General features: G+C 38.2%; 1 protein-coding gene across 5 annotated transcripts in view; it reads right to left on the reverse strand.

Moving 5' to 3' along the window:
* The window catches only part of RORA (RAR related orphan receptor A), a 411,602-nt gene that overhangs the window by 10,577 nt on the left and 388,115 nt on the right, over positions 1-12,910 (reverse strand). For 3 of the 5 annotated variants that reach the window (XM_040570300.1, XM_040570305.1, XM_040570303.1), the window contains 3 exons: positions 5,080-5,221; positions 3,300-3,695; positions 8-129 (listed from right to left, as the gene is read on the reverse strand). In XM_040570300.1, coding sequence (XP_040426234.1) covers positions 8-129; positions 3,300-3,695; positions 5,080-5,221 — 660 coding nt within the window. The remainder of the gene's footprint in view (positions 1-7; positions 130-3,299; positions 3,696-5,079; positions 5,222-12,910) is intronic. The other 2 variants (XM_040570301.1, XM_040570304.1) reach the window with 1 other exon arrangement.

Here is a 12,910-nt window from a genome sequence, read left to right on the forward strand (position 1 = left end):
TTTATACCTTGTTCTGATAGTTCTCAATTTCTTCCTGAAGAAAAGTCTGCCATGTTATCTGCTGTAGCTCTTCTCTCAAGTACTGGCAAGTTTCCATATGAGACTTGGAAATATTCTGTGCAAGATGTTCTAAAAGAAAGACCAAAAAGTTATACACATTAAAAATGCAAAGCTATACCTTCAGACACGAGGAAACTAACATATTCCATTTGCAAGTAGGAGGTGGGGAAAGGTTAGCTATTAGTACGCTTTAATTTCAGATCTCCTTGGATTTTTCTTCATAAAAATAAATTAATGCAAACTGCTAACAGACTCACAGTAAACAAAGCAGAATTCTGGATCTTAACATACCTGGCCCAGCGCATCCATTAGAGGGCACTCTGTACTCGCACACACACATCACACACTCTCTCACAATGCAGTTCTGAGATTTGAATGCAGGAACACAAAGTATAGTCCTTTCACTAGTTTGTAAGATGTTTAGGTGAACTTGAATTTATTTTTAAATAAAGAAAATTGTATTTGGGACAAACTTCTTTCTTACACAGCAGTGGGTGCCAAAGAAAGCCTGCAAGATCAAAAAGCTTGAAAAATAAAGGCAAAACTCAGTGAAACCAGGGAGCATTCAAACTACTGCAAATTCAGTAAGCGGCCTTCCTGCTTTTATTAAGATAAAGTCAGCTTTGAAACCTGGGCTAAGAATTATACTGTGAAGTACTATTCAGACTTAAAAATCTTTCTCTTTTCTACATTGGCTCTTTACACGTGTTTTAGCACATAACAAGTAGAGGCCTAGTGACTTGTCTCACAGTCCTGCAGTCAGTGCTTTTTCAAGTTAGGCCATTGCTGACAGGGAAGGCTTAAAGTGCCAAGTGCAAGGTGCTGCACCTGGGTCGGGGCAATCCCAAACATGAGTACAGATGGGGTAATGAGTGGATTGAGAACAGCTCTGCAGAGAAGGACTCATGGGTACTGGTAGATGAAATAAATACAACATGAGTTGGCAATGTATGCTTGCAGCCCAGAAAGCCAACCGTACCGTGGGCCGCATCAAAAGAAGTGTGACGTGACCAGCCAGTTGAGGGAGGTGATTTTCCCCCCTCTACTCTGCTCTTGTGTGAGACCCCACCTGCAGTACTGAGTTCAGCTCCAGGGCCCCCAGCCCAGGAAAGACATGGACCTCTTGGAGCAGGTCCAGAGGAGAGCCAAGAAGATGCTCAAAGGGCTGGAGCACCTCTCCTATGAAGACAGGGAGTTGGGGATGTTCAACCTGGAGAACAGAAAATTCTGGGGAGACCTCAGTATGTCCTTCCAGTAGTTAAAGTGAGCCTACAAGAAAGATGGGACAAGTCTCTTTGTCAGGATGTACACTGACAGGACAAGTGGTAATGATTTTAAACTAAGAGTAGATGTAAATTAGATATTTGGAAGAAATTCTTTACTCTGAGGGTGGTGAGACTCTGGAACAGGCTACCCATGGAAGCTCTGGATGCCCCATCCCTGGAAGTGCCCAAAGCCAGGTTGGATGGGGCTTTGGGCGACCTGGTTTGGTGGGAAGTGTCCCTGCCCATGGCAGGGGGTTGGAACTAGGTGGTCTTTAAGGTCCCTTCCGATCCAAACCATTCTGTGATTCTATGAAAGTGAAAGAGAATGGTGATCATGAACTACATGATATCCTAAAGGATGCGAGTGTCAGGTCTTCTGTGAAATTTGCTTTATTAAATAACACCCTATCCCAACTCTTCACAAATTGAGCTGCTGGACTGATCAGTCTGTTTAGTACTTATTGCATTAATAGTTTGATTTAAAATAATACCTAAAATCAGATTTTATGTGCTACCCGAACAATCAACAATCTACAACATAAGGTAGTTAATACTTCTGTTGTTATCATAGCTTTCATGTATTTCAGTAGAATTTTTGTTTAAAAGTGTGTACTTAAAACATTTACTCTTTTACTTTCACTAGCAGCATCTGACAGCATTATTCATATGCCCTTGCAGAATACAGAAGGTGAAATTTTACCATATTATTCACTAACCTTAGCCTCAGTTCTGGACCATATTTAAGCACACACCTAAATACTTTCATTGAACAGCCACACCTTCCTAAATTGAAACCTTAGTCTGGAAGACAAACATTCTTCAGACATTGTTTGGCAATGTCAATGCTGGGCACCCAAATGACGTTCCATGGGGCTTAAATGCAAGCACTGTGTAAATAAAGGTAAGCAATACAACAAACTCATTTTACTAAAGGGTTCCAAACTCAACACCTGGCCTAAGGAGGAAAAGCCCTTTCTTTTTAATATAGGTTTAACGTTGATCTTTTACTAATTCCCACGAGAATTTTAACAACCATTTGAGTGAGACAAAGCCGGTAAAATACCTTTTATCTTATTTTTTCTTCTCATTTTTACTTTATCTGTAACTGAAGGTACTTGGAGAACGTAAATGAAAATAAAACCAGCAGAATATTTTTTATCACATGCTTGCCTCTAATTAAAAAAAAATAGCAAGAGTTATTTTGGAATACCTGATTGTTTCAATTTTTAGGTTGTTTATTAATGGAATAATTAGCAATCTTAAAGCTGCTTCTCTCATGTTCTGTTCTAGTTCACTTTTGACCGCTTGACACAGTGCTCTCTAATTTAAGTCTGGTGTTGATAAGTAATAGTTGTGGAATTCAGCCCTACTGTAATCATCGAGTGAAAGGTTTCAAGTAAAATGTCCTAATTAATGTGGTCATTATACGGATCTTAGGGAAATTATCAAAACATGCTCCATTGAAAATTTTTCTGAAGTATCTGAGTCCAGATTCTCTTCAACCACTGGAAAGAGAACCGCCCTCAGATTACATTGATGTTTTGGTTCTGTATTTCCCAGATACAGGTAAACAGTGGAAGAAAATCCACTGACTTTTCATGTTAGAAAATCATGACTTGTCATTAGAAAATATGGTATTTAGCTAATGAAAAAGGAAGGTAAGACATTCAAAAATAAATCTTCAATTAAAGAAATACTCTGGTTGCTCAGCACTAAAAATTAGATTGTTCATCAGTATTCAGAAGGTACTATTACAAGAATTGAAAACAAAAGCAACATTACTAGATCTGATCTGTAACACTTCTGTAATGTGTTCAACCATGATTAGGGTGTTGTGCGCTTCACAGAAGAATGCCCGTACATGCTCACAGCTGTCCTGAAACAGCATTCTCACTATCACCTGGCTAAATGTGTCATTTTAATCCAAAGGACACTATTAAGACAATTACAATGGAAGTTTTTCTCTCTCATTACCTAATTCTGCCATGGACACAGTTGGAGAGGTCTCCCCATTTGTAAAAGAACAATAAGGGAAGAAGCCCGATGCTGGTGTGTAGTCACATATTGGTTCTGGTTTGATTCCATTAATATCAAGACCCGACTGATCTGGAGAAGGTTGTATGTCTAAGTAGAAGCTGCTAACTGCAGAGTCTGCTTTGCTACCTTCAGGGGTATGCCCATCAATGTAATTACTGAGGTCATCATGTAGCTCTGTTAACCCGTTGGTGGTGATATTGTATGTTGGTGTTAGTGGTTCTGCCTCTCCTGGTTGCTGCTGATGATCTCGCTGCTGCTGCTGCATTCGATGTTTCTGTACCTCCGCATACAGGCTGTCCCTCTGCTTTTTTGACATTCGACCAAACTTTACAGCTGAAATACAGATACACAAGACATTTCAATTCTATAAATCCACTACTGCATTTTATTTGTCTTGGGTCTTTAAAAACTACACTGAAGGAGACAGTATAAAAGCTAAATCAGCAAGATGAGCAGACCTGAGAATCACTTCTGTCAATTACCAGTAATATAACAGCATCATGTACTCTTTAAAACACTGTTTTAGCATGCAACTTAAATTGACCATTAGAAGTTACTGTTTTAGCTTAATTTATTATCTTTCCATTTCTGTGCCTAAAATATTTTCTTATATATCTACTGAAGTTGACCACATATCCCTTAAGCATTCAAATTCCACCTAGAAAAGCAGAAGCTAAAAAGTACTATGCTTGTCTGAGATGAAATGTCCAATTCCTGCCAGCAATATATTCATAATTCCTAAAAATACGTTATGTGATTTCTGGGACCTGTGTCAGCTGTAAAAGCCTCATAGTTTAATAAGATGGCTACCACCTTGTATGCCTCTACAGAAAAGCAAATGTGTTAGATGAACTAGTCATTACATTACATGGTCAACCATTTCAGATTTTTAGTTTCATGCCCAATAAAAAAAAAAGGAAAATTTATTTTAAGAAGTACACATAATCTGAAAACTATCTCCTTAATCAGGCCTGATGTACAAAGAGTAATGCACACGTGTGTGTAGAACATGCAACATTGCTGTCACTATTTCAGGGGAAAAGACTGAGTTAAATCTTGAAATTGGGTAAGTGATGGCAGCCTCGTTACACCTGTGGAGGAGGTATACAAATATCAGCTGCAAATTCAGTTCTAATAGAGTTATGTAAGCTTCCATTTTACTGAGAGGTAGATTTGCATGTTTTACACTAGGTGTAATTTTGAGCTTAATAGTAACAGCACTGGAACACATTTTCTTCAGAAATATACCATTAAAAAAAAACAAACACCACAACACAGGTTTGAAGAAACACTGATTTTCTCTCTGATTTTTTTCCACTATTCATTATACATGCATTTAACTTCTGTATATATTCTAAAACAGTTCTGATCTGTATCAGTATGGCAGACCATTACTTGCAACAACAGTATGTCACTTAAATTGGAATGAATACATAGAGGTAGTATTAACGTTAAGACTAAAAACTGCATCTTCAAGTGACCAAAGGCAAAACCCTTAACTGGAATCTACAATAGATAAGTAGGAAAAAAAAGGAATTTCATACATGCCCTAATTTATATGTATTTATCTAAATGTATAACATAAAACCACTCAACGATCTCAGCTATCAACTTGATATCCAGTAACTTTTAAGCCTTATGTTGTTTCAGTTGAACACACAGTATACTAAATACTGTTTTACTTTTTGCAATTAAATTGTGCGTTAGCAGAGCTTACCATCTCGAGACATCCCCACAGCAAGGCATTTCTGTAATCTACAGTGTTGGCAGCGGTTTCTACTGGTTCGGTCAATCAAACAGTTCTTCTGACGAGGACAGGAGTACGTAGCATTGCTTTGCTGACTCCTTCTGAAAAAGCCCTAGAATTGCAAATAGAATAGAACTGCAATAGAATTGCGTAATACAAGTCAAGAAGCTGTTAACTGATGGAGTGAATAAGGACTCAGAAAGGCAGCATACCTAACTGAAAATGAAGTTCAGGTGCACTATAGGCAACTAGAGGAAGAGTGTTTGTTTGTCTGTGTCCCCGTCCCCGTCCCCGTCCCCCCCCACTGGAAACAAACAAAAAACAGTAAACTGAGTAAACTGTAGGAAACAACTATTAAAAAAGTGTTATGACACGTAAAGGAATTGCATGTTTTTTCACTGATTTTACACATTCCATGTGATGTACAATAACACTGTATGCCAATTATTTCCAAATGAGATAATTATAAACCTAAATTTCCTTCATTTCCTACCTTTCTTGGGTCAGCATGGATATTAAAATAGGAAAGATTCAACATCTAGTTAATTCAATAGCTGATACCCTGTTCTGCTCTTGGAGATGACAGTAGCAGGCTCTGATGTTCAGCCTCAACAATGTATGTACATGTTTAAAAATAGAGCATGATACCGAGCAATTGCCTCTATAGAGAACAAAATTTAATGTATATACATTTAAAATTAGTTTGATGCTGACAAATGAGTTTTTGTTCGACTCAGTGAAGGGTTTAGGTTGGGGGGGAGCTGAAACAGGTTTTATGTATTTGTTTTCTCTTTTCTGAATCAACTACAATGGGTAAGTTCATCTCCAAAGAAAGCCAACTCTGGAAGGTTGTGCAGTAGTTAGAAGTTAGTTCTTTCCAGCAGAATGGCACGTTAGTAATCACTATGCCAGCTGCTTGTTTTGAAGTTCATTTCATCTTTTTGCCACAGACTGCCCAAATGTAAGCTGGTATGTGTGTAATACCTACTTCACAGGGATTCTGAGAAGATGCAGTCATTCTAAAGAGGCATTTGAGATCAGTGAGTACAGTATTTTAGTTTAATGTTGCCACATAATGGATTAATTAACACCGCTGCAAAGAAAATACTTCCTCAGAAAAGCTGGGCACCCTTTAATTAAAGTTGGACTTTTACCAATCTTTTATTTATTCAAGGACCACATTCTGGAGTCCCTCAGCACATGCACATTCTGTCCAGACACTTGGTGAAATAAACAAGAAGGACTTTCGCATGACAAGTAAGAAACTTCCTAGCAAACTTCCTGCAGACAGAAGAATGACAAAATGCTGAGATAAAGCCATATGCTCCATCTTCTGAGGAGGGTACTAGTTTTCATCAGTCATGTCTCCTTTATTAAAGCTCTACTGGGGAAACATGAAATAAAAAAAAAAAAAAAAGAGGAAACTTAAGATGCCTTCTTTAATCCCGTTTTCCTATACATTTTTTCATACCATTTATTCTGGTCTGTTTTATCTGATTGAACTTCTACTAGTATTTATCAATAGTGAGGTGATTGTCACTGAGGCTGAAAGTATTGCAGCACATACTGAGCTCTGATTGAATGCATTTCACCCTACAAAAAACATGAAATAAAACCAAGGAAATTTTTAGATATCATTCCAACATCATGACTGATCTCTCTGGAGGAACAAAGTCTCAGATACGTAGACAGCTTAATTTCCAGTTCTGTTAGCACCCTTATTGGAGCCTGTCACTCCAATACAACTATGCATGCAAGGACAATGCGATTCACTGGAAAAACAGGCTTAGGTATCAACGTGAGGGATGACTTACTGATCAAGGTTCTGCATCTCTACATTATCAGTCCTTTAGAATATTCAGTTCTCTAAACACTTCAACAGTTGCACTGAATGACATGCTCATATATTAACTGTATTACATCTTCTGCCACCATTGAGATCCTGTAAACCAGTTTATCAATATCTACAAAGAACCTGCCTCAAAGATCTCTGCTTTTTCTTCTGGCTGGTTCCTGCACTGTATCTGTATTGCCAATTAGGCATATTTCTCTCTATTAAGAATATTCGTGTCAAGCTGAGGATTATTTTTAGTATTATAATGGAGAAAATATTGAGTTTTTTGCTTCTTCCAGATTTTCCCTAGAGACACAGCTGCTCAATACATTTTAGTGTACAATATATCAGTTAAGTTACAGCTTGAAGCTATATTTTCAATAAAGCAGAACTGCCTGAAACTGGGGCCTTTAAAAGCACTTGAACTTTACAAATCACAGATGTAGTAGAGTGCTTTTAAAAACAAACCATACAGTATTGCGTAGGCATGTTGAAAACATCAGCAGTAGCTAAAGCAAAAAAAACACAAAACCTTTCCTCAAATTTTAGAAGTGAATTTAAACTTGTCTAGAGCTCAGAAACATGTGAGATTTGAGGTGGAATTAACAAAGTTAAACTGAAGGTTTTTTAATTGCAAAATTCTTCTATGTTGTATGTTGTTGTCATTTATCTGTGATTTCTCTAACCTTTTGGCAGTCCCTGGTATCTCATATCTCTAAAGGTATAGGGGGAAGCCCCTATTTAGAGGAGACTTCTGTGGGTAAATACAGTTTCTTGCTTTTTTTTTTTTTTCATTTTCTTTTAAGAGAAGAAGAGAAGGAAAGACACTACATTGTGTTGTTCTATTTTCTCTCTTTTGCCAGAGGCACAGAGCTAGCTATAATTTTTCCACCAGGAAGGAGAAGGTATATGCATGTTTGGTACACGTGTATACATTCAATCATTATGCAAACCAGCCCAGGCCACATACCCTTAATTGCATGGATGTTCATAACCATTATTTGAAATCCATGCGATTGCGTAATGGGCCACAGGCAGACTGGACCCCTCTTGATCAAACAAACAAAACTATTCCTGCACTAAAAAATGTCACCATGTTACACCACTCTGACTGATGGCATGGGCTGAGCCAAGGTCTCTGGTATCAGAGTGTCTGTGAGTGCGTGGAGCCCTGCCGCCTTCTGATGTCAGAATAAAGAGCCAGCTGATTTTGATGAGGCGTCATTGAGCTTTGCCCGTCTCCCTTTTTATGTAGCTGTATTAACACAGTGCCAGAAGAAGAGAGGAGCAGATTACAAGCCATAGCCTCATCTCTGCATTTCAGACTCCTATTTATATACAAAACAATATATGTTTTTTCATACGCTGCCAAAAAATCAAGTTTGGGAAAAAAGGGCACAAGAACTTTTCATCTGCAAGTCAGTTTGAATAACAACTTGTTAAAAAAGAACTTTGAAATGTAAATAGCAGTTTTCACAAAGTCTATTAATAGTTCCAGCAACTTCACTGTTCAGTGGCTCCATGTTACAGACATCTCTGTCTAAGCTTCCTACTTCGAATGGGAAAAATCCGATTTTGATTGTCTGATGTCACAAATCTCACCGCACAGACTCCCTCTCCAGTGCGGCACAGGCTGAAATGCTGATCTCATGTTTGGTCTTTTGACAAATTTCATTTAATGAATTGATTCCTACAGTTCATTAACATACCCACTTCCACTTCTGTATACACATATGTCTTAATTAGCTGCTCATTGGCTGTTTAATTACAAGAAAACAGCTGACAGCTGCCTTGCTGCATCCTAATGGCAGACATTTTGGAATGACTGTATGCAAGCCCGTGACAAAAAAGACTTATTCATAATCCCATGATTTATGGCTAATACTTAAAGACTGCCACGTATCATTAAGTTTTGCAATATTCTGAGCAATTAACAATTAGTTGGGGGGGGGGGGATTCTTTTAATTTTTTCTAAAGCAAACTATATCAAATTTTCTTATAAGAAGCATCAGAAAAAATACACCGTCAAATGTAAGAAATGTGAACAGTACAAGTGGATTTTAACCCTTTTATGGCAAGGTGCATGTATTTTAATTATAAAGGGAAAAGAGCACCATGACAAAATTTTAAAATAAACTGTTAATAAAGTATTTGATAACAAAGTTATAATGCCACTGAAAACAGAGAAATAAATCAGTTTTACATATGTAGTAAATACAGGAATGATATTTTGTTTATCAGGTTATACAAGGCTTCTTATGTACCTTCTTTGTAACATGGCTCATTGCTTTCTTACATCTTTTGCTTAAACTTGGTTAGGCAAAGCATTATGAAAGAAAAACCTCAAAAACATGAATTAGAGGTACGTGTTTACAATACCAATGTGACACTCCATGTTTAGCAGAGTAATGAAAAACCAACTAGTACACAAAGTCAATGTCTATATGAAAAAAAAAGCAATGCAAGATGGGAAATGACAATACCAAGTATTGTTTTCTGAAGTAACAGACAAGGATATTTCTTGTACTTACAATGAACAGAACCATCTTAGGTCTAAAAAGACACAGGAGACAGAAGCCAGGGCCTATAAACCTTTGAAAATGTGAGAAATGTGCAGAAGTGCCAGGCATAGACAGTCTTATGAGAACAACTGCAGGCATTTAAGTAAAGAGGAGTCATACTAATATGTTCGTGGGTCAGTTGGGCATGAACTGGCACTGTTGACAGCGAAAGCAAGTAATTGCATCTGTAAATTCTAAGATATAGTTCATTAACACCAAGTTCATTTCAAACTAAATGCTTTGCTATGTCCTTTTGAAGTGTTCAGGTGTTTCCTGACAACGATTTCTTCTTGCAGTACCAAAGACAGTGTTGGTGTCTCTCTTAAAAAACAAAAATCTGTCTAGCTAATTTGAAAGAAGGATGTATTTATTAATCTGTACTGCTGTTTCAGCTCTGTCTAGTCGTTCATAACAAATCAAACAATATCTGCTGTTCATACCTGGTGGGCAAGGGAGCAAAAGGAAGGGACTCAGCATGGTTAAATGGCCAGAGGCCAGTACTTAAAGATCTGTAACAGGTCAGTAGGCCAGCCTGAAGCAGAAAATACTGAACTGGATGGAACCATGTGTACAAACTAGTCTCCTTTCTCACCATGACTCCTAATACTGAGGAAAAGGTTTTTAATGGGTTCCCACAACTAACAGCTGAACAAGTGCTCCATTCATATACTAGATTTTTCAATAGTGCTAGTACAGTACTAGCATTTCTGATCTTAAACACAAGAATAAACTTTTATTTGAGTCATGCTACAGTGTTCATGGCACTCTTCAACTATGCTTCTGAGCAGAAGTCTTAAATGACTCATTTTCTCTCCCCCCTCCATCACCCCCCATTGTATGTATCAATGATGGTAAGAAAGAGAAGTCTCTTAAAATTTAAGTGATTTATACTAAGCCACAGGAGCCCTCTGAGACCAAGTATAAAACAGAGCTTGGCTACAAACTTCATTTTATCATTGGGGGGGAAGAAATGGAGGGGGTGTTATTTTTCATATATATGTATTTTTAATGTGAATTCAAATTCAGTTAAATAGGTTCACGGGTTGGGAGTAGTCAGTGATATGATAAAAGCAGCCAATAACCCCAAAGCAAGGTAGGAAACGAAAACTTCTCAAGAAACACTAATTGACTTAATTTAAAGTCTTCAATTCTCATATGTCAAATGCAATAAAGCAAGAAAAACTGGTCAGAAAACTTTCAGGTATACGAAATGGAAGGGCTACAAAACTAGCAGGGCAAATAGTATCAGCAAAAATCAATTTGACCAGAGCTTTTCTGTGATTTCACACGTGGTACAGATTTAGCTTACAAAGTAGGTCTTGGCAACTGAAGCTTCATGTTAGATTTTAAATAAATCATATTTCTAGTGGTTATTAATATTTAAACAGTACCATTTATGTTAACATTACTATTAAGTAACATTAAAGTTCACACCAAAGTGGAGTGAAAAACAGTAAGGGAGCCAAAAGCATCCTACCCTGCTGCTGTTGCTGCCTGTAGATCGATCATTCTTGACAGGCCTGGCTTGAGAGGGCAGCAGCACCTCTGTTCATTTACGATGACTAAGGCCCTGATCCTGCAATCTGAAGCCCATGAATGGGTTCTTCTGTGGAGAACCTCACTGACTTCTCTGGGACTACGTTCATGTAGGACATTGGCTCCATGAGTCAGTGTAGGGCTGGGAACTAGGCCTTCATAGCAAAGTAGTTTTTATGAAAGAAGGTTTAACATAACATGAAGAGCAATGTAAGCATGCTCAAACCTGCAGAGATCAGAGCCACAGAAAAGCTGGGAAATACACTTCAGGGAAAAAAACACCACCAACAACAACAAAAAAAGAACAAACCCAGACCAATACACACCTGGCTCATTTGGGAGAAGCCAAGTTATGCCAACTTTTTCACCAGCCAAAATATTTCTGTTGGGTGAGACTTTGTTGACATTACTGTGGAAGAGCTTAGCACAAACAAAACCCATCTGCTACAGTAGTGTATTTTAAATGCTGTACAGCCATTATCATTTAGACTCTTCCTGTGACTTGTCCCCACTAGAACTCCCTTATCTTTCACTACTTGCAGGTCACCCCTCTGATGCTCTGGCATTAAAGAACAGCTAACTTCAGAGTTCTTTGCCTCCTAAAGAGAAATAACTAGGTTGATATTTGCTTTAAAATAGAGCCTGAAATTGTATAGTTAGAGAACTTGATTCTGCTAGTGCAACAGAAGGAGAAAATGCCTAACTTCAATCTTTGAGCCACTGTCTTGTTTATTCACGCACGCTCCACCTCAGTGTTCAAATAGGCGTCAGCATGACGAGTATACTTGCTTGCTTGTCTTCCCTTCTGCCCTTTCCCACTAGCTGACCATTCTGGTGGCATTCTCAAAGGCAGACTGAGGACTGCACAGACTTTCATAGAAATCAGTTTATATAGAGTTCAAAGGAAAACCTTTTGTTCTAAAATGCAACGAACTGCACATGCATTTCTCACTACGAGGCCAGCATCTGCTGTTCTGGCTGTTGGAGGTACACAATGGATTTTTCTCCTAGTAGCTTTTAAATTTTTTAAACTTTTTGTTTGCATTTATTCCTGGCAAAGCACAGTCACTCTGATGGAAAAGTTCCCAATAGAATTTCTCTTTCTAACCCACAGTGCTAAGCTCTTAGCAGCTACATACCAACTAATGTGACTGTGAGTATAGTGCGTGCTGTTATTTCCTCCTGTATGTAGCCATCCTGCTGCTTTTGTTGGGGGCTCTTCTCACATGCAGGGCTTAAGAGAAGGCCTGCATTCAAAGAAACGCATGAAGATGAAGCCTAAGATGATACAGTTGGCAACTTTCCTTCCCTTTGGCAGCCTGTTCCTGCTCTGCAGCAGGCCATGTTGTGAAAGCCCTGTTTTCTGCACAGATGAGTGTTAGCATTATGCTAACCTCAGTCTCTTGACAACGATGCTCATCAGGAACCTTGAGGCAGTCTTTCAGGTATACAGGTCCCATACCATGTAAAGATTAAAGAGTCTTGGACAGTCAACGTAACTTGATATTCTTACAGTCACACAGCAGAACTGCCACTGAAAATGTCTGCCATTTCTCAAAGCTGAGATTTGATAGGTGCTGTTCAGCTACTGCATAAAAATGAAAAAAATAACTACTATTTATTACCAATGCATTCCTAGTGCATTTCCTGCATTCTTCTGTAGCAACAGCTCTTCCAAAGGGCGTGAGGTATAGTCCTGTATAATTTTAGCATTCTGAGGTTTCTTTCTTTCTTCTTATCATTACTTGCATGAGACCCAAGAGAACGTGAGAAAGAAAACAAAAATCTTCCGTGGAAAAACACAAAAGACATATCTATATTGTGAATGCAAGGACATTGCTTCTTTGATGATGGAAGGTAGTATCAAGCA

Source organism: Cygnus olor, chromosome 11 (assembly GCF_009769625.2).
Source record: "Cygnus olor isolate bCygOlo1 chromosome 11, bCygOlo1.pri.v2, whole genome shotgun sequence".
Taxonomy (NCBI): domain Eukaryota; kingdom Metazoa; phylum Chordata; class Aves; order Anseriformes; family Anatidae; genus Cygnus; species Cygnus olor.